We start from the raw sequence: 21,331 nt of genomic DNA, 5'->3' as shown, positions 1-21,331 counted from the left end.
GGAAATATTAATGAGACGAGGGTATGCAAAAATGCTGAAACTCGCAACAAGATTTTTGACTAATGAATAAGAATCAAAATAACCCAATATTGAAAAATATTTGAACATTGTAAATTGTATAATGCTTGGCCAACATTAAAAGCTTTAATTGTATCTTCTACTTATCTTTTTAAATACTCATCAGCCAAAATAGAGAAACTCTAAATTTTATATTTTCCTTAAACCACCTACACTAAACATTCTTTATTTTGATGCAAACTGTGATCAGAAATTTCATCTCCAAATTTTCTACAACAGGAAATCAACATGCATAAATCTATAAATCAAGAGATAGCAGTATAAACATACTATTTAGTAACATTATTTATTTTAGTGAACATCAGAAGAAATAAAGAAAAAAATTGAAAGTGGTTGCCTCTGGGGACTGGATTTGAACACAGGAACAGGGAGCTACTGTTTTTTCTTAAAGTTTTGTAGTATTGGTTAACTTTAAAAACAATCTCAAAGTATTGCTTTGATTTTTGAAAAAATTTTAAGGAAATTATAAATGACATCTTTTTGTAAAACAGCCAAATTCCTCAGAGCCTTCAATAGTAGGTAAATCATCAGCTTTGACTACAAAAGTGAAAACAAAGTTATTTTACTAGTAGTCACACTTGTATACATTATTTGTATCTTAATTGGTAACAAGGTCCCAAACAGTGAAATCAAGAACAACAACAATAAAAAACAACAACAACAAAAATTCCAACAAAGGAATCACCTACTGGTTCCCAGTAGTTGAAGGTTTCATCACAGTCAGAGATGTTGCTCAGGAGAGCAGCACATAACCTCGCTGAGAGCAGACACTTGAAAGCAGTAGATCCTTCAGGTGCCCAGACTTGTCCTGCTTTGTTTCCAGAGAACCTGCTCAGAAACAAAAATATATATGTGTGTGTCAGAAAGGACCCGATAACTAGAAGGACTAAAAGTAGACAGAAAGGACAAGAATATCAACGGACATCAAAGCACTAAAGTATTCACCTATAAAGGTGAGCCCTTAGTTGTTCTGAGTAGACCAACCTCAATCATTCCTTCCATTTCCTGTTTTTCAGATGTAAACTAATTCATACATTTTAGTTTGTTGTATCTATGACGCTCCATTTATCCCATGCCAACTAATTACTCCCTTGAAGACCACAAAGCTTTCGTTCCGTTTCTTCTCTTAACAGGGTAATTACTTTCCATGGCTTTATTCATTTCCCCAAATGTTCCAATGTATAAAGACCTAATAAGTGCAAGATACCCAACCTCTTCCAGTTCTATATGTTGACAGTTCTTTGAATGCAGTCCTAACCTTCAGTTCCTGGTCTTGGGAAATGAGGTGGTTGTTGGTGCTGGAGGTTGTGGGGCCCACGCATCAGAATAAAGGGTCAGAACTTTTGAGAGAATGAAGAAAGCGGTGGAAGACAACCAAAATAGGTATTCTCTGGTCTTGCTGCCAGAGGCTCTGCCAACTCAAACACCAGGACGCCAGCCCCCTCTGGGCCTGGGGCGGGAGCCATATGGACCCGCACCCCAGGGTTTCTTTACACAAAACACCGGACCCAAGGTGGGGGATCTACGACGGGGTGAAGACCGAACGTTAACCCGTCCAGGAAGAGCAGAAGGATCTGCATGCAGAGGCAGCCGGGCTCTCCCGGTGAGAAAGCCAGCTCCAGCAAAGCCCCCCCCCGCGCGGCTCGGGCGAGACCCACCGGGGGGCAGCCCCAAGCCGCGCCGCCCGCCACGCCACGCCCCCACCGCGCCCGCACACCTACTCAGCCCGGGGCTCCGCGCCTCCCGCTTCGCGGCTGCACAGCAGTTCCCGCAGCTTGTCCGCGGCCGAGGCTGTGTCCCCGCCGCTGCTCCCGCTTCCCTTCAGGCGCTGCCGAGCCCCTCGGCTCGCCATGGCTAGCGTAGATTTAAAAAAGAAAGGGGAGGAGTGTAGAATTCGGCACCCTACGAACGCCGCGAGCGCAGAGACATAGCTTTGGCTGGCAAACCGTGTCCGCCGAGGGACAAAAGACCTTGACATGCGCAGAAACGACTAAATTACAGAGTTACGGGACAAATTGAGGTAAATCCTTGAGTAGAAAAGAAACTACCCGAGACTTGACTTTTACAATCATAGCTCTCTCTTCCACAACATAACGCTGGGCATTCCTCTAATTTTCTCTTCCTTCACTTTTCGGCATTCCCCTCTCCTACAAAAACCATTCTTTACCACCCCCTCCCCCCCCCCGCCCATTTAAAAGCAAGCACAAATACAAAGTAATTAAACAACTCTGCAAGTTGAGTACGTGGAAATACCCAGTTAAAAACCATAGCACAGCTGCCTACCAAACGGGAAGTCCTTAAAATGTCACTGACAAGTTGCCCTCTCTGTATTTTGGTAAGAGTGGGACAGCCTGTAGCAATTAACTGCGTCGGGGAGACAAAGCCCTAATAGTAGAATGTAGAATGAGAAGAAAACGAAAAGACTGAAGAAATTATGTGCAGCAAATTCAACCAGACACCAGTGACTGCAATTGCTAGTACAGCATTATGGTAAGCATTTTATTTTTATGGCATTATGGTAAGCATTTTATAGATTGTATCCTTTTTGAATTTAATATTCATAACAGCCTTATTTTATTAAGAAAGTGAGAGGCCTAAGGTTGCATAGCTAGGAAATGGTGGCATCATATTCCAAACCAGGCCCCACCCGACACAGGATCTGTATTCCAACCCTGGACTTACAATAAAGCCCATGCGTGCTCTTCCAACTGGATCAGGAGAAAACTCCTAATTTCATACCGATATTTTTATATAGCCATCTTGACGATATCATGCCTGTGACTCTCTGCATTCATTCACCTGCTCACTGCTCACCCTTCCAATCACAGAATTCTCTACCACCCTCTGAAGTACCTAAAACTAGTGTATAGTATAATTTCATACTAAAAATTCCCACGTATTGAAAATGGCAAGTGATCATATACCGCTCCATTCCCACATGCAATTATTAGTTACCAAGTTCAGACATACCAGTCTAGCTATATCTCATACATTCATCTCTTTTTCATTTCAGTCTAATACCTCTACCTAGGACTACTGCAATAGCATACTTACAGAGATCTCCTATCTCAAATTCATCCTGTGCAACACTGTCCAATTAATTTTCAAAAGCACTACTCTTGTGTCACTTCCTTAATTGAAATTCACATTTTTCCTGTTGCTTGCCAAGCAAAAGTACAAACTCCTTGTTTTAGCATTCAGTCTTTCATGAACTCCAGCCCCAACCTGCTTTTTTAATCCTATCTCCCACTGCCTTCCTATACACATTTTACATTTCAACTAATTAGCTTGTAAAGTGCTCCAAATGCTCTCTGCCTGGAATGCATGCCCTCCCTTGCGTAATAGTCCTCCCATGACATCCCTGCCTTTATTTTAAGATAAAGTTCTAATGCTAACTCATCAATGTACTAACCACTACTGGAGACAGAAGAAAGCTATATATCACATTATGTGCCCTTAATTAGCTTATAGTCTATGTGGAGAGCTAAGCAATACATGTGTCCATAAGAGATCCCTTGATTCTTCACTCCCCAAACTTACTCCTTTGCCAGTTTTCCCATTCATTAACAACAGCTTATTCTTCCAGTTGCTCAGGTCAAAAACCTATGGACCCTGCTTGATTCCTCTATTTCTCTAACTCCATACTGTCCACCCATGCACATATACTTAATTCATCAGCAAGTCCTTCTATCACCCAGGCCAACAACTTCTTACACCCTGGCCCAGGCCACCATTATCTCTTGCTTACATTATCATAAGAACCTCCTAATTTGTTTGCTTCCATTCTTGCCTTCTCATATACTTTTTTCCAAGTACAAGAATAAATGAGACAGGTATTTCCTTCACAAGTTTACAATATAATTCCAATTAGTAGAGCCTATTAATTAACAAGAACCTACACTAATTCACATTAGAGTATTCTGTTCTTCAGAGTCCTGGGCTGAGCCAATCTCACAGTGTCCCTTAGAGATACTTACAACAGAAGCCCCCAAAATCTAGGGGGACAAACTTCGAGTAAATCACAGCTGAGAGATTACTATTGAAGAAGACTAGGGAAGGAGAAATAAGGTAACAAAGTGGCAGGAAGAACATGGTTTGTAGAGTCAGAGGAAAGTAGGAACTCTAAATCTGACACTCATTAGTTCTGTGACTTTAACAGTAGTAAACCACAGAATAAAAATGATAACAATACTAATTATGGAGCACTTGCAACTTACCCAAGCTAATAAATGTTGGCCCGACTCTAAAAACCACTCTCATAAATTAATTTAGTGAGATGATATTATGGAGCTAAAGGAAAAGGCATTGACAGTGTGGAAAATATATTTTAATATATATTTTATGAGGTATTTAAGTTCTCCTGCCTCTTCAGCAATAGAGCATCTAAAATATAAGACGATGTTTTGTTTTATGTTTGTTTGTTTTTCTACTCATTTCTACTCAGGATCAAAATACTGCACAACTCTGAGGGTCACATTATAGTCTGTAAGTGATCAAGTTGCAGGTATCTTTAGAGTCACCAATAGTGGCTACAATGACAAGGTAAGATTTTACCAAAAAAAAAAAAAAAAAAAAAACCAGTCCAGAAAGGACTCCCAGGTACAAATTGGTCTTCTTCATCCCACACCCATGAGAATCACACTATAGAAATGAATTTACTAAACTACCGAGGTGTCACATGTAGTCGTTGTTGAATCTCTTTCCTGAACTGTAACTGCATTGATGCTACCTGCTGCTGCGTAAGGGCCTTGTCACAGGTCTGGTAGGTCAATCTATAACAAAGACTGACTTGTTTGGTCTTGGGATGCTGAAAACGACTAAGGGATTGTATGGCTATGACAGTGTCCTGGGACACTGCTCGGGCCACAGTGTGAAACTCTAGCTCATCGAATCCTTTTTTCTCATCTAACCAAAAACTAATATCATGCACATAGTATGGAGGATATATACAATAGCTTTTAAAGGGTTCTATTTTCCCAGGGACAAAATTCTTCAAGAAACGGTTATCAAAGGTCCATAATATCCTCCAGTCAGAGATACCACAGACAAGCATGGCTAATAGGTCCAAGTTCACAGATACAAACAGAAAACACTGGTTTTTGTGTATAATGCTTGTAGTAGATGTGACAGACCCAATAGTCAGATTCTTGGCACAATCTGAGCCAAAATTATGAGACTTCACATTAATCATATAATCTTTCCCATTTGGTTGAAAGACACATTCCACTGAACTGCTCAGTTTAGAGCCCTTCAGAAATGTCTTGGTCAGAAGGCTATCTAGAATGCCCTTCAGTTGGTCCAGTAGTGACTGAAGACAGCTATCCTTCAGGTTTTGATTAAATCCAAGGATAAATAAAGTCTCATGAAATACTGGCATTGTGAAAGGCAAGATGAGGCACTTCCGAAAGACAGGTCCACTGAGGATATGCAGAGAACCTGGGAGGAAGTCTGGTCTTTGGATGACAGGCTGAGCATGAACTAGGAGAGAAGGTCTAAGACAGACCTTGGCTTGGCCATAGATTCCTTCATGAGCTTCTTCCTTACCATTTCTTTCAAGGTTCTTCGGAAGGCTAAATTCTGAAAATGACACTAGAATGTCATCCATGTCTTGTGTTGTTCCACCAGTCAAGGACTCAGAATTTGAGTTATCCTCAAGGAGTTTAATCCAAAAGGCATCTGAAAGAATGTCACAGTTCCAGGAAGTGAGAACACTGGGGGCTCCCTGTGGTAGCAAAGGGAAGGAACACTTCAGCCTTTTTAGAGGGAAAGCTTTGCCCAATTCAGCAATCAGTTTCTCATTTATTGTTTTGATAGGATGACATGAAGATGCTTCTAGGAAACCCCTGTTTAAACACAAACAAAAAAATAACTTTTTAAACTTAAAATAATAATTACAATGTAGCTAGAATTAAAAATAAAATAGCTGAATAAATAAAAAGAATTGTCCTTAAGTTGATCCTGAAAGGAGACAAAGAAATCGACCACCATAAACAGAGATATCATGTGTTTCAGAATTCTGACAACCACCAGCCCTACAATATAACAGAAAACATGACAACTGTTAATTCCAAAGAGGCTTATGTAGGCTAGACTGAAAAGTATTCACAGTACCAACATCATAAACAGTACATGTAGCATCCATTCAATATATGGTTGCCACCAAGCTAATCAAGATACAGCTAGAGATATAAGTGATTTCTGGTAAAATAAGTTACCTGTTTAACTTTCCTGTAAGTGCTTCTGGTTCTGGAAAGGAAAACCATTGGTCACCCAATTTGATTCTAAAGTTTCTCGGTTGTGAACCTTCAAAGGGTAAGCTCCGGGTGAAGATATGGTTCAAAGCACCTTCTACATGAAAGGATTTATCTTGACTCCTGGCAAAATAGACAGCAAGTGTGAAGTCTGTCATTAAAGAAAGCAAGTATTTCTAGAGACTGAATTGGGAAATTGTCAAGAAAAAGTTTGTCTATGAGTTGTTTTTTTTACCATTAGTGAGAGAAATGAAAAGGCTTAGACCTATGTTATTACGTACCTATATCCAGTGCACTTGTACCCTGGAATAGCCTCGCAACTGAAGGAGTGAACGTCACTTAAAATGAATCCCCCTAGAGCTGCCATGGCAACCACTTGCCAACTGTTGTGCCATTCTCTTGTGGGATTATCAGCAGGAGTCCCACCTTGTCCTCTACACAATGCCACATGGACTTCTCCTTCGTGTGTAAGAACATCTGCACAGCTAATGGGAGGAAGGGAACACCAGCCATTTATCAGAAACAAGTAGAAATTACCACAGGAGTTAGCTGTATATACATGGTTTGGCTGTCAAATAATTAAAATCCAGTCATACCCATTTGCAAAGGTCTATTAAACTTCAAATATGCACAGAAAGTAGCTGGAAGTCAATAAGAATGTAAAGTCAATGTTCAACCTATAACTGATACTAGTGGCTGACCAGGGTGTTACCAACTTGGTATTTGCATTGTTCATTTGTATGTCATAGAAAAGTCAATGTCTGCAAAGTTTCTATACATGAATCACTGATCAGACTACTCTTCCCCCTGGAGAACGCTGTTCTTTTCACTCCCCTACTATTAAAATTCCATACTTAAAATACTAACTTAAAATACTGCCTCTATGAAAAGTTTGTTGACAACTATGATCCAAAGAGACCACCGATTGTATCACGTTTTTGGTGTACTAATGTTAAGCACTGTTTTAAGTTCACAATAATTTTATAAGGTAGTTACTGTTAATATCTTCAGTTTATAGATGAAGCAAAAAAGGATTAAGTAAGCTTACCTAAAATCACACAACTGTTAAGTGGTAGGTGTGGATTTGAATTCAAGCAGTTTGACTCCTAAATCCATGCTCTTAGCCATTAAACTATATACTGGATACCATTATTTTACATTATCAAAAGTAGGTGATCCTCCCCTTACACACCCAAAAGCATATTATTTGTCCTTTTACTTAACATTTAGGTTTATACGTCTACCTTTCTAACTCGATTTTGGATTCCTTTGGAGCTTTATAGTATCTAAACCTACCGCAGTAACTTACACACATATGCCTAATTTCCCAAACTAAAATGTTTGAGTGCGCTATGTAATGTACAGCTTAAACGTTTTGCTTTTTAGTGCTTTCCTTTCCTCACCTCTGGAAAAATTTAGCAAGCAGTTCCCTGTTCTTAGCTATTCCAGTTTTGCGTCCACAGTGCGGAAAGTTAAAATAAATTCGATCAAACTCCCTGTCGTGCAGGTCAAAGGCATCTGCCAGCTGGGTGCAGTCCACACCAAAATGTATCCTGGTACCTGGCACGAAATACAGACAGGAGGATGTCTTAACACCTGGAACCAGAAAAAAACCTTTCCTAACCTGAACCGTGTGAAACAACCCAGGCCTAAGCACAGCGCGGGCTTTCTGTAAATGCCGTGAGACATTCAAGAGCAATCCCTACCTCCTCTGAATCCCCAAATGCCCACCCCTTCTACTTTGGGCCAAGCAGGAAGCTGGGCAGGGTTTCGCGGGGGAGGGGGGAACGGGGAGCGGGGGTAGGGGGCTCGCTACCTCGCTCGCTCAGGCGCTGCAGATTCTTCTGAGCCACTGGGTCCCTGGCTAAATCCGCCCGGCGCTGGAGGCAGGTGGCGGTTAGACTAGTGCTCGCATCCAGGGTCTCGCTCAGAGCGGCGGCGAAGGAGAAATTCCCCTCCCCAACCAACAGGAGGCGCCGAGAGGCCATGGTCTCAACTTGCTCCCCACTCGCGTTCCCCGAGGCGCTCATTTATTGCGTCACGTCCTTCGCGGGTCTCGTGCTGTCCCTTCTTCACTCGTCGCTGGTCTATGACGTGCCCACAGCGCCCGGTTGCCTTGACAAACTAGTTCAGCGACGTCCTTGGAGGAAAATAACCATGAGCGCAAAAGCAAGACGCCGACTCTCCGGCCTCCTCACTCCCCCTCCCCATTGAGAAAGTCAAAATAAATGCCTTTTACCTCGAGGGCAGCCTTGAGCGACTTCGTCACACCTGCGTGAGGTCATAAGCAGTCACTAGGGCAGAAGGGCAGGCCGAGAGTGAAGCAAGTTCTGAGTGAAGGAAGTGGGGCGGGGCTGAGGCCAAGAGGAGGTTAGGCTGTGTCCGGCAGGTTCCTGTCGCAGAGGATTTTATAACAGCTTTCATCTCACCTGAAATGGCTGCTGTCCATTGTCTCTGCTGCTCAGAATCTCTCCAGGTGCCTCTATCTCCTGCCTTTTATTCAAGAAATATTTGAGTGCCTGTTAAGTGCCATTGTGAGGCAGTTAGATATATGGATGAGCAAGGTGTGGCCTATGATTTCACTGAGCTTGTAGTCTGGTGAAGGATGCACAAGCAAAAGAGGCAATTCTAATATAGTAGGATACCATGCTATAAGTGAAGAAATTTGGGGTGCTATGGTAGGATACATAAGAAGAGTAAAGATTCCCTGGCGTTGAAACTTGAGTTGAAAGCTAAGGAGGGGAGAAGAAAGTACGCCTTACCTGGGTCAAGAGGAGTGAGGAGGCAGTACGAACAATGTATACAAAAGCATGGTGGAGAAGCAATAATTGAGTTTGGCTGAAATGTAGTTAGAGGGAGAGCGGATAACAGATGAGACTGAAAAGTTAATCAGGGGCCAGGTCTTATAGAGCATTATAAGCCTGAACCTTATGCTGAAACAACGGCCAGACACTGAAAGATTTTAAATAGAAAGGTGACACAGATTTTCATTTTCGAAAGTCATGCTTTCCTCTGCAGAAGGATTGGAGAGCAAGACTGATGGCAAGAAAATCAGATGTGAAGCTACCGCAGTAATAGAGACTAGGACTGATAGTGATCTGAATTGCAACTTATCAGTGGAGATGGAGGGTAGTGGACTGATTCAGAAATCAACAAGACCTAGTGATTGGATGGATGTAAGGGATTGAAAGAGAATTCAAATTTCAAGATAAGCCTCAGGTTCTAGGAGTAGACAACTGACTGGATGGTGATGTCTGTCCTTACAGCCCCAGGACAGTGTCACCTTGGTCCACAATCAGTATTAGGCCTGTTGGACTTTGTGGGACCAGCTATTCTTTTGTCATTATGCTATTTGTTGACATCAGTACATACATCTCTCTTCATAAAGGCACATGGTGCGAGGACAGTTGCCTTTAAACCTATAATATTGGTTTTGTCCTTGACCTGTGGAAAAGCAGGTGGGTGGTGACTCCCAAATCATGGCTACCTGTTCATGGTGATCTGGGTGATCTGTATTCTTCTTTTGCTTGGAGAACTGAGAGGGCCAGGTTTGGTGACATCTCTTACAACATGGACTGGAAGAATAAGGTTTTCTGTCACTCCTCTATAGAATCGTCAAACTACAGAAGCAATTCAGCATCAAATTACTCTTCTTCAGGGAAGGTATTGTCTTGCTCCTAAGCCAAGGGACCAGACTTATTTTGGGGCCAAAAATAAAAATGATTGGGCTTTCGATTTAGAAATCAAAATCAAAATTCAGACATTGATCATGTGATATGTGCAAAACACTATTGACTGGGAAGGTAGGCAGAAGGAGAGGATGCGATAATAAGACGCAGGTCTTGTCCTCAAGGAATGTACAGTTCAGTATAAGGAATTTGACATATACTTCAAGAACTCAACATATGGTAGCAAGTTATACATATAGAAAGATACGAATATAAAGTTCTGTGTGGAACAAGTTAAGGAGGGAAGGCATATGGAATAAGTGGCATTTGAACTGGGCCTAGAAGGAAGGAAACTATAATTTATTGATCATTTATTGCATTATCTAGTTTTCCAACTCTCACTTCTCCCTATTGTCTTTGTAGCAATACTCTTAGTCCTTAAATTCCCACATCTCAAAAGTACCTGAATATTTAGTTAATTCTCCATATAGTATTGGGGATACTAAAGTTTTCCTGTCTTCCTGAGAGGGAGCATTTAATCTATAGTAATCTGCTACCGCTAATTGAGAGGATGGGTCAAAAGACTTGTGGACCTGGAGAAAAAGAAACAGAATGACAACAATTGAATTGGGGGGAAAGCCTAGATCCTTAGTAAGGTGTGCTTGCATTACGCTTGGACGAGGGTGAAAAGGGGATGCCTTTTCTGCTCTCTGGTTTGTACAACAAGCTTTTCTATTTTTGCTTTTTCCCAGAGACAGTTCCTCACCTGTTTCCTTACAAATCCACACTATGGCAGCCTCATTAATGCAGATGGTCATGGTGAAGTATGGACAGATTGGAATGATATGTCCAAGTTTTTCCAGTATGGATGGAGATGCACTACTAATGAGAATGCTTATTCAAACCGTACCCTGACGGGCAACTGGAACCAGGAAAGATATGACCTAAAAAATATCATGCAGCCCAAACCCTTGCATTCCCAGGTAATCTAATTTTCTCTTTATTTCCTTCTGTTAGCAATAGAAATACCAGTGGCTATTTGAGATGCAGGAATTGATAGCTTCCAATGCTGAGATCTCTCAGCTTCAGTGAAATAGTTGGAGGAGGGCTGCAGCCCTCAGTTGGAATACCTATCCCACTTCACTACGAAGTTGAATATTAAATTATTGTAAGGTAATAAAAAGATAGATAGTTCTCTTTCTCTTGCTTCTGTTTGAACTTTGTTCATCTACAGAAATATATAGTGTTTTCTAACTCAGGTTAGCTTTCCCCCAAGTCCTTTCCTACCTAGACTTGTCATCATCTGCATCTTGCCCTTATATCACTCCTGAACAAACAAGTATACAAAGGTTATGAAAGTTAGTAGGATAAAGAGTAATGATATATAGACCACTAATTAATATGTCAATATGTCAATATGTCAATATGACAGAGCCTGTTACAATTTATGTCACTGTGTTCTTTATTTTCCATTATTGGTTACAGATGCCTATATTTTTAATCTATTATTTTTTCTTTTCAGTTTGGACACTACTTTGAAACAACATATGATGCAAGCTATAACAAAAAAAAGCCACTTTCAACCCATAGTAGGTGGACTATTCTTTTTAATTCTTATATTCTCAGGGCCTAACTCAGAGCTCAGAATGTAGAGGAACTCAAATATAAGTAAACTGAATGAGTGAATAAGTGAATGAATAAGTGGATGATTTCTCTCTTTTCTCAATTTTGACAGGACTCACTCTCTATTACCTCAGAAGTAAGAGTGTGGTTGGTTACTAAGACTCCTTGCTGTTGGCTGATTCCTCTTGTCTCTCCTTCTCTTTTCTCTTCCCTCAGGATTTAAGCGAGAGCCTCACTGGTTCCCAGGACATCAACCTGAGCTGGATCCTCCTCGATACAAATGCACAGAAAATTCAACTTATAGGAGTAGCTATTCAAAACCTCAAATTGAGCATCATTCTGTGTGTGTGTGTAATCATAATAACTGCAAATTTCCAGGTCCAGGATTCCAGAGTAGACTGTAGGAGGGAGCACATTCTAAGCACAACCAACAATTTAGCAGTCTGTAGCAGTTTCACTTTCTGAATAAATAAAGCACAGAAAATGTTCTCTACCCCCCCTTTTTTAATTTGATTGTCAAATTTAAGTTGATTACATCTAGTCGTAGGGCTACAGAAGAACTGTTATATTTAGGAGGACATTAAAAAGAATTGTTTCTCTCAAATCTGCAACCAGTCTGCTCTTCCTGGCCTTTCATCAGTGCAGAACTGCAAAATCCAGTATGACTTAGGTTATGTTTGACAAGATGATTTCTGATATGAGCCTGGTAGTCATAGTCAGGTAGTATAATTTTATTGTGATCTTAATTAACATCTCTGTTAAGGACTGAAAAAAATAACTTTTATTATTACAGAGAATTTTAAAAATACTAAGGTAGACAGACTATTATAATGAACATCCCTCTTCAAAAATTTATGACCAATTTTATGTACCCCTATTATCTCTATTTTAAAATTAATTTTAGAACAGATCTCAGAAATTATATTATTTCATATCTAAAGATTTCCATTTATATTTCAAAAATATAAGACTGTCAATTTTTGACTCCTTAGAAAGATCACCACAGAAATCTGTTGATCAAACAAATCTAAGTTATTAACTTGTAGCAACGCGGAACATCAACTTGACAGTCTTGGTAATGATTCAAAAGGAGAATGTTAGGGTAAGGTATTTTCAGGAATTTGGGATAAGGGCTTAGTTGATTTAAGTTTAAGATGGGTCCTTCAAAGTGGAGAACTGGTAGGGATCAAGAAAAGGTTGTTATTAGAGTCAATGAACACAGGGAGGCAGCAGTCTTAATTTTAAATTTTAGCTGGTATTGATATCTTAACAATAATGTCTTCCAGTCTATGAACATGGATGCCTTTCCATTTGTTTTTTCTTTAATTTCTTTTAGCATTGTCTTATAGTTTTCAATGTACAAGTCTTTTCCTATTTAGTTAAGTTTATTCATAAGTATTTTATTCTTTTTGATACTATTGTAAATGGAATTGTTTTCTCAATTTTCTTTTTAGATTATTCATTGTTAATGTATAGAAATGCAACTTCTTTTTGTGTGTTAGTTTTATATTCTGCAACTTTGCTGAAGTTTTTATTAGTTCTAACACATTTTTGTGTGTGACATTTAACGTTAGAGTTTTCTACATGTAAGATGTAGAAAATTTTACTTCTTTCCAACTTAGATGTTTTTTCTTTTTCTTGCCTAATTTCTCTGATTAGAACTTCTAATAATATATTGAATAAAAGTGATGAAAAGTGACATTCTTGTCTTGATCCTGATGTTAGGGGAAAGACTTTCATTCTTCAACATTGAGTATAATATTAGCTGTAGATTTTTCATATATGGTCTTTATTAAGTTTAGGTAATTTCCTACTATTCCTAGTTTAGTGTTTCTATCATGAAAGGGTACTGAATTGTGTCAAATAGTCTTTCAGCATCAATTGAGATTATCGTGTTTTTTTTCTTCACTCTGATAATGTGATATATTACACGGATTTTTATTTGTTGAATCAACTTTACATTCCAGAGATAAGTCTTACTTTGTCATGGTGTGTAATCCTCTTTATATGCTGCTGAGTTTGGTTTGAAGGATATTTTGCTGAAAATTTTTGTTTCAGTATTCATAAGGAATGTTGGCGTGTAGTTTTATTTGCAGTATTTTTGTCTAGCTTTGGTATTAGGGTAGTGCTGGCCTCATAGAATGAGTTAGGAAGTGTTCCCTCCTCAATTTTTGTGGAAGAGTTTGACAAGGCTTGGTGTTAATCCTTATTTAAATCTTCGGTAGACTTTATCAATGAAGCCATGTGATCCAGGGCTTTTGTTGTTGTTGTTGTTGTTGTTGTTGTTGTTGTTGTATTTTTATTACTGATCTACTCTCCTTATTAGTGATATGTCTAGTCATATTTTCTATTTCTTCATAATTAAATTTTGGTAGATAGTATGTTTCCAGGAATTTATCAGTTTGATCTCTGTTTTCCAATTTGCTGGCATACAGTTGTTCATAGCATTCTCTTTTAATCCTTTTTATTTCTGTAAAATCTGTAAAACCTTTTTTTTATAATTTTAGTAGCTTAAAACAAGAATCATTTTATTAGACCTTACTATTTTGCAGCACAGGGCTCAGCTGGGCAATTCTTTAGCTCCTCGTGGCATTGACTGGGGCCACTTAATGACATTCAGCTGGTGGGCAGTCTGATCTATAGGCTTTAAGATGACTTAATTGTCATTTCTGATGCTTTGGTGAGGATGATTGGAAGGCTGGGCTCAGTTGGGCCTGCCTCCCTCTCTTTGTAGTATCAGGGTGTCTCCGAAGGGTCTTTCCACAGGTAGTTGGATTTGTATATGGAGGCTCAGGGCTCCAAAGAGTGCTACACAAGATGAGAAGTGGGAGCTGCCAGTTTCTTAAGGCCTGGGCCTGGAAACTCACACTGTATCATTCTTACCATATTCTTTTGGTCAAAGCAGTTGCAAAACCTGCAACTACAGGCTCTACATTCAAAAGAAAGGGGCATACTTCCATCTCATAATGGGAGAAGTGCCAGGAGATTTGTGGCCATCTTTAATCCTCCACAAGAGCTGACAGAAAGGGAAATACATATGTACTTTCTAAAATATACAAGAAATTAATAGCATTGATAGGTGGAAAATTAAAACAAATTCCCAGGAAAAGGACAGCTATTCCATTAAAAAATGAATTAAGACTATACACAGGAAGTTTAAAGAGGTGGAAACCAGAAGCCAAAATGCATACAAAGAAATGCTGAAAATCATTAGTACTTAGTGATATGCAAGAATAGATAAATTGAATGATATTATGTAAGTTAATACTGTATCCTACAAACTTGCTGAACTCTATTATTGGTTCTAATAGTTCATTGATTCTGTTGGGTTTATTTTGGCGAATGATTATATAATTTACAAATAATAGTAGTTTCATCTCTTCCAATTCTTACATCTCTTATTTTCTTCTATTATGGCATCAGCTAGAACCTTTCATGCCAAGTTAAATATTAGCAATGATAGAATAGTAAAAGTAATATATTTAAATTTTGTTATAAATTAACATATTTAAATATGGTAAATATAATTCTTGCTTTAGGTTTTTGTTATATAATGTGTACCAAGTTAAGGCAGCACCCTTGTGTTCCTGGTGTGTTTTTTCTCTTATGAAGGAAGGAGACTGAACCATACATACATAATTTGAGATAATCATAAGATTTATTTTCTTTTACTCTATTAATGTAATAAATCACTTTGAGAGATGTTTTTTCCAATATTGACATCTTGCCATTCCGGGAACATCTACTTGGAGTGAAACTAAAACCATGGGCTAACAGCTTGTACTTTTAAGCCATTATGCCATTGTCTTTTGATCTTTATTGATGCAGAGAAGTCTGCTGTCAGTCTACTTATAATTCATTTACAGTTAATATATCTTTTTGTCTTCATATCTCTTAACATTTTATCTTTATCTTTATTGTTTTGGATTTTCACAGTGATATTCTTAGGTACATATTTAGTCTTATTTATCCTACCGTGTCTGAGGACTCGCATCTATCTTTAATTCTGAAAAATCTCTTTTTCAGAATTAAATAATACTTCCCTTTTTTTTCCCATTAATTCTTCTAAAACACCCATTTAGATACCTATTGGAATCTCTCATTCTTTCATCCATGTATCTTAACTGTTCCGATTTTTTAATATCTTTCTCCCTAACTTGCTGCATTCTGAGTGAATTTCTCAGCTTTCAATGTGTAAACATGCAGCTTTGACTCATATAGCATTTATAATATCAGCTAATTTATAATATATAGAAATAGTTTTTTTCACAACCATGTTTTTTTTTAAGTTCTGCTTCTTTTTGTTTAATATTTATTGATCTTTTCAAATGAAGTTATTCCTTAATTTTTCTTTTTGTTGATTTTATTGTTGCCTATTTTGGTTTTCAAAATAGGTCAAATAATTCCTTGATTTATGGTTTTGACAGCTGTATGAACTTATATAATACAAAAATAAGAATGAGTGATTAAGGTACATAAAATTCACCAAGATATGGAATACATTAAGAGTTAAAAAACGAGACAAGATTACAAATACAGTTGTAGGTATGTTGAGTTTGTGAGCCTTTGGGAATTCAAACGAAGATATTTAATAAGTAGTTGGACATGTAATTCCAGTTCTCTGGAGACACAGCTGGCGTGGAGTATAAATTTAGGATATGGAAAGCACACAAGCAAGAGTTGAAGGTATGAGAGTTGATAGTATTACACAGGTTTATCAAAAAGCAGAACGGGGAAAGGCCAACAACAGAATAATTGGAAAGGCAAACTTGAATGATAGGCAGAGAAAGATGAGTTTATAAAAGAGAGAAGAAGTGGTCAGGAAAATGAGAGAAAAGCCTGTTTAGCACAATGTCACAGAAACCAAGGGAATAAAATTTAAAGAAGGAAGAGGTGAGTAGTCAAATGGATTATCAAATGCAGAATATAAAAGCCCAATGACAATCGCAGGAGTATCCATTAGATATAGCAAAACTTTTGCTTTCATAAGTACAATTTTAGGGAAGTGGTAGGTCAAAGATTAAATAAGGGACAGACTGTTTAAGAAGCTAGAACAGTAAATTCACGTTTGATGCAATCCTCCTGTTCCTAACACATTGCAATGGTAGCGTTTTTAAAAACAGAAAAGATAAATAACGATTTGGACAAAATAAATAATATTTAAATAAATAAGAATAAAATTCAGAAGAATGGGCATATTGGCCTCTAGGTTGAGAAGCAGATAGTGGCAGCTATGAATTTGACTTCTAAGGATAAAAGGACTAAAAGTGCTCAATCCAAGATGGAAGAAGAAACCAGTTCATTGCTTAAAGCTATGATGAGATTTTCCCATTTCTGAAAGAAATCTAGAAAAATCCTGTCTATCAACCTTCTGGGGATGCTGTAGTTGAATAGGAACTCTGGGCTTAGTGAGGTAAGAAGACCCAGACATAGCATCATGATTACAAATTTATACAAGCTATCCTGTGGCTCTGAGATAGTGCTCAATAGCAGGACAGCAGCCCCAGTCACCATTATAAAACCTGATTTATAAGGAGAGATGTAGAAAGTGAAATGGAGGCTGATGCAAAACTACTGGAAAGTAGGGAATGATGAGCCCAGAGGTAGAGAAAGAAAGAAGGAAAAACATTTATGCTAGATAACCTGCACCAGACCAGGGCTATTTTTAATTAATCAAATCAGAAGTTTTGTCTAGGCTCACAAAAGTGAAATAAAGATGTTTTTGTATAGTAATGTGTCTTTTGCTAAACTAAATAATAGAATCACTTATTGATTAGTTATTACTTCTAATTCTCAAAGTTAATTTTTTTTTTACAATGGGTGATTGGATATTTCCCAGTCTTAGTTTTAATAGGTATTAGCTGAATAATTTAGAGACTATACCTGAAAGGCTTGTTTGGTGATAATCACCCAAGTCCTACTTATTGCCTTTGTGAATCAGCTGAAGGCAATGCTTATCAGTAGAAAAATGTCAAATAACATTGGGGGCACCATTTCCTCCTTGGTGATATGATTAATTTCAAAGATGCACTAAGGCCTTTTATGTGTTGTTAATCAGAGTTCACTCAAATGTGTCCTTGGAACTAAGGGTCAAATCAAAGAGGGAGGAGAGGGAAGAACCGATATCCTTTAAACTCTGCCAAGGGCTTTACCTACTTTTTCTCCTTAAGTTACTCCTTATATCAAGTGTACAAATCAGTACCCCATGTTATAAATGGAAGACCTGAAGACCAGAAAGGTTAAGTGACTTGCTAAATTTATACCATTATTAAGTGATGGAGAGAGTCATTCTGACTCTAATGTACCTGGAGCCTCCTAAATCATAATGTGATAGGTAAATGGATTTGCTGTATTTGTCCATTAAAAAAAATATGGAATATTCAAACACAAGACAATTATCTGTTGCTGAATGATATTTTATTAGCTTAATAATTTGGGCCTGCCCTTAGCATTAATAAGCTTCAGCACTAATCACAGATTTTCATTCACTGGTGGGGAAAATTTATTGTTTTAAAAAATGCAGTTAGAGAAAGGGCATCTACTTCTTGGGGGCTGCAGTGACAGCAGGCTTCTCTTCACGGGTGATGGGAATGGTGCGCTCAGGGCCAGAGGCCTGTTTCCTTGGTCCATTCACAGTGAGGACCCCATCAGAGGACAGTGATGAAGTTATGGCAAGAGGGTCCACATCTGCTGGGATCCGGTATTTCCTGTGGAATTCCCGGGAGATGAAACCATGTTCATCCTAATCCAAGAAAACAAGGAAAGAGGCAGAGAGATAAGAACAGGAAAATAGCACCACTTCCATAGAACTCATACATCCTCCTTCCCCTTAGGTATGACCAAATGCCATGGCAACATGAGAAAGATGTTCTGTTTGGGGCTAAGATGAAGTTGCCTATGGGGTCACTCCTACCAATGAGAATCTGAGAAGTCTGAAACAGGCAAAACTTCATAGCTCTCTAAACACTGAGGCAGAGATGTATTGAGAGGTATTTCCCAAAGGTTTAGATCAATGTGTGTTGGGCCTACAGGATTTGGAATATCATCTAGAATTAAAGATCGGAATCCTTGAAGAAGCTCATAAATTGTCTTGACTCTTCAGGAATGTCCCAGAATGCTCCAGACAAGTAGGACTGCTGCTATTTAAAAAACAAAACAAACTCCAACCAGGGAGACTGTGACCCAAACTTAAACCATGTATGCAAAATGGCAACAGTTTAAGGACCTTAAACTGTACCGCTTGATGTACAAGATTCTGAGTTATCACTAATTGGTAAGAAAACCTACTAAATCTCCCTCTCTCCAAGAAAGTAATGAGAAGCTATTCCATTCTTCAGAATTCTGCTAAGAGTAGTTGACCCTAACCCTTTTACCTGCTGAATCTCAAGCATTGATCCAGACAGGCTCTCAATTAACTGATTTACACAGTTTCTCTAGTGTATTAGGAGCTCTGAAACTTAGGCAAACCAAATAGTTCAGCATTAAGATGTGCTAAAGACAAGAGGATTCCTGAACATCTAAAAGTCCCAAACACAAGAACCTTCAGGGTATGTGGAGTTAATGTAATTATGTAAAGTAACCAGGTGTGGGACAGGCACTCTGCCTAAATCAGTGGGCTACACATTAGAATTACCTAGGGAGCTTTAAAAATGATGCCTGGGGCCCATTCCTAAAAATTCTAATTTAATTCGCCTGAGCATCAGAATTTTAAAAAATTTCCTTCGTGATTCTAATGTGGCCAAGTTTGAGTGGGAATTGAATATCCCACCTATCACATTTAAGTCAATCAGATCAAAATAAATAAACAGCAAAGATCACTTTTCTGGCCAAAAACACAGCAACAGCAACACCACTACCACCACCACCACCGCCATCAGATCTATCCCTGCTCCAAACCCTAATGGTTTAAGACTGGAATGTTGCCATAGTAGGCACTGAATGAATGAACAGGAGAGAAAATGAGCTACATACCTGGCGTTCTTCATGTTTGCCATGCACCTCAATCACATCTCCCAGCACCTTGACCTTGAGTTCTTCTGGGGAGAAGTGCTTCACATCCAGGTTGACAGAAAATCTGTCCTTTTCCAGACGCATCTAGAAATAGCAAGATGCATGGAGGAGATAGGAGAAAGAATAGTAGGAACGTGGATTGCTAGTCCACTCTCATTGTTCTAGACTTACTTTCTAGCCAGGTAGTTTATCTTCCTCTTTTTGGCTAAAAATCCCTTTTTGAATAAACATGACTCTAGTTCAGGGGAGCCACTACAGTAGTACCCAGGCATACCACTTGGTCATCAGGCTCAAACTTTATTTACAGGGACAGGGAAGGAAACAGGCCACCCAGGAGAGCAATCACAAAGATGGGTCTGGGCATGGCTTCTGCTGCCTCTCTAACCCCAATGCCTGGCCTTGTCATTTGTCTATGAGACAAAGGCTCCTTTTTCTTGCTCAGATCTCTGCCAAGTTTCCCACCCACTCAATCTGGAATGTTCTACTGGTCCTGATTGTTCTTCCAAAGCCCTTTCCCACTGAACTCCTATTTACTCACACTTGAATATTTTTAAACCAGAGTGTTATCTATGATAACTTCTGTTAACTTTATATGTTCACCCCATTCTCCTACCCTCTTAGGACAAGTAGGGGTCTAAAGACTGGGTGTACATTCTTTTCTCCTTAAGCTTGGACCCAGGCCAGTGCCATGTCACAGCTCTGAGAAGCCCTGAAAATCATAGAAGAGAGAATAAGAAGGAAGAAAATAGTGGTTGCTGTCTCCAGCTCCACTCGGTGATGAAAAGCTCAGGATAAGGTAGGGCTGTCTCCTGGCTCTGAAACTTAAGGTGATAAAATTTGTCAGGAGTATGAGGAATTAGAAGTGGTGCACAAAGGAGTCTGAAGGCAGCTCTCTCCCTGTAGATCCTTATGAACTAAACCAGAAAGGATCATCCTACTTAGGGGATAGAAGATGATCCTCATAGCAAAGAAAAAAAATTAGTAAGTAGGATACAGAGGATCTTACAAGACAAACATGTAACTGGGGGAGAGAGGAACTAGTAACCTCATCTTTCTTCACTACAGGACACATATGTGCCTAAAAGACTTAAGACACTTAGACATTTAGATAGACAGGAGAAACAGAGCAGATGGAGATATTTCCAGAGGTTAGGGAAGAACTTCTTACAGAGGGGAGACTTACCTCTGAGAGCCCAGTGTCAATCCAGCTGGGTGCCCGCAGGAATGAGGGCGGCCGAAGGTAGAAGGGGCTCAGGGAAGTAGAAGTTGGGAAGAGATCAGACTCCAACAGGTGTTCTCCAAAGAACTGGTCAAAGAGGCGGCTGGGGGAGTGGAAAGGAAAGAAGGGGCGTCGGATCCACGGGTGGTGGATGGCGATGTCCATAGTGGCTAGGTGAGTGTGGGGGTTAGCTGGCTGGTCAGCTCCTTCAGCTGCAGCAGCTACAGCCAGCCCCTTATATATGCAGTCTTGTGAAGCTTCTGGAATGGTGATGTCAGGGGTTTTATTATCCCAGCTCACCACCCGTTCATGGAGACTTGTGATCAGGGATTTGGCAGTGTGACACATACCCAGTACTCACTGAGCTAAGAAAAGAGAAATACAAACACGTCTGAGCTGGCCAGTGACTTGTCCTGGACTTGTTTCACTAGCTTTCTGTCCACACCCAAAGGGACCCCCCCCCCCCAACCTCTCTTGGGACA

The 21,331-nt window shown here is 39.3% G+C and overlaps 4 protein-coding genes across 10 annotated transcripts in view; 1 reads left to right on the top strand and 3 right to left on the bottom strand.

Moving 5' to 3' along the window:
• ALG9 (ALG9 alpha-1,2-mannosyltransferase) overlaps positions 1-2,035 on the bottom strand; it is a 76,372-nt gene extending 74,337 nt beyond the window's left edge. For 2 of the 5 annotated variants that reach the window (XM_036220501.1, XM_036220502.1), the window contains exons 1-2: positions 1,800-2,035; positions 768-906 (exon numbers count right to left, since the gene is read on the bottom strand). In XM_036220501.1, the coding sequence (XP_036076394.1) occupies positions 768-906; positions 1,800-1,930 (270 nt within the window). In that variant the 5' untranslated portion in view covers positions 1,931-2,035. Of the gene's footprint in view, positions 1-767; positions 907-1,336; positions 1,675-1,795 lie in introns of those variants that run through there. The other 3 variants (XM_036220500.1, XM_036220503.1, XM_036220504.1) reach the window with 3 other exon arrangements.
• Positions 2,036-2,297: 262 nt separating this feature from the next.
• CUNH11orf1 (chromosome unknown C11orf1 homolog) lies at positions 2,298-13,044 on the top strand. Of its 3 annotated transcripts, none has more exons than XM_016149062.2 (4): positions 2,298-2,568; positions 10,750-10,980; positions 11,520-11,586; positions 11,837-13,044. In XM_016149062.2, exons 1-4 carry the CDS (start codon positions 2,566-2,568, stop codon positions 12,022-12,024), a joined length of 489 nt encoding a protein of 162 aa, XP_016004548.2. In that variant the 5' UTR covers positions 2,298-2,565; the 3' UTR covers positions 12,025-13,044. The 3 variants fall into 3 exon arrangements, with proteins under 3 accessions (XP_016004548.2, XP_016004547.2, XP_016004546.2); XM_016149061.2 differs by lacking the exon at positions 2,298-2,568 and adding an exon at positions 8,700-8,805; XM_016149060.2 differs by lacking the exon at positions 2,298-2,568 and adding an exon at positions 8,829-9,992.
• FDXACB1 (ferredoxin-fold anticodon binding domain containing 1) lies at positions 4,384-8,401 on the bottom strand. The gene is made up of 5 exons (XM_016149056.2): positions 8,146-8,401; positions 7,733-7,889; positions 6,611-6,814; positions 6,294-6,452; positions 4,384-5,921 (listed from the first exon to the last, which is right to left on the bottom strand). The coding sequence occupies exons 1-5, from the start codon at positions 8,357-8,359 to the stop codon at positions 4,742-4,744; spliced, it is 1,914 nt and encodes a 637-aa protein (XP_016004542.2). The 5' UTR covers positions 8,360-8,401; the 3' UTR covers positions 4,384-4,741.
• A 4,978-nt stretch (positions 13,045-18,022) lies between the features above and the next one.
• Positions 18,023-21,258, bottom strand: CRYAB (crystallin alpha B). The gene is made up of 3 exons (XM_016149055.2): positions 20,814-21,258; positions 19,592-19,714; positions 18,023-18,362 (listed from the first exon to the last, which is right to left on the bottom strand). The coding sequence occupies exons 1-3, from the start codon at positions 21,195-21,197 to the stop codon at positions 18,159-18,161; spliced, it is 711 nt and encodes a 236-aa protein (XP_016004541.1). The 5' UTR covers positions 21,198-21,258; the 3' UTR covers positions 18,023-18,158.
• Positions 21,259-21,331: the final 73 nt, after the last annotated feature.

This window comes from Rousettus aegyptiacus, unplaced genomic scaffold, assembly GCF_014176215.1.
Source record: "Rousettus aegyptiacus isolate mRouAeg1 unplaced genomic scaffold, mRouAeg1.p scaffold_m13_p_5, whole genome shotgun sequence".
NCBI lineage: Eukaryota > Metazoa > Chordata > Mammalia > Chiroptera > Pteropodidae > Rousettus > Rousettus aegyptiacus.
The sequence above is the reverse complement of the archived record's forward strand: the minus strand, read 5'-3'. Positions and strand labels throughout refer to the sequence as shown.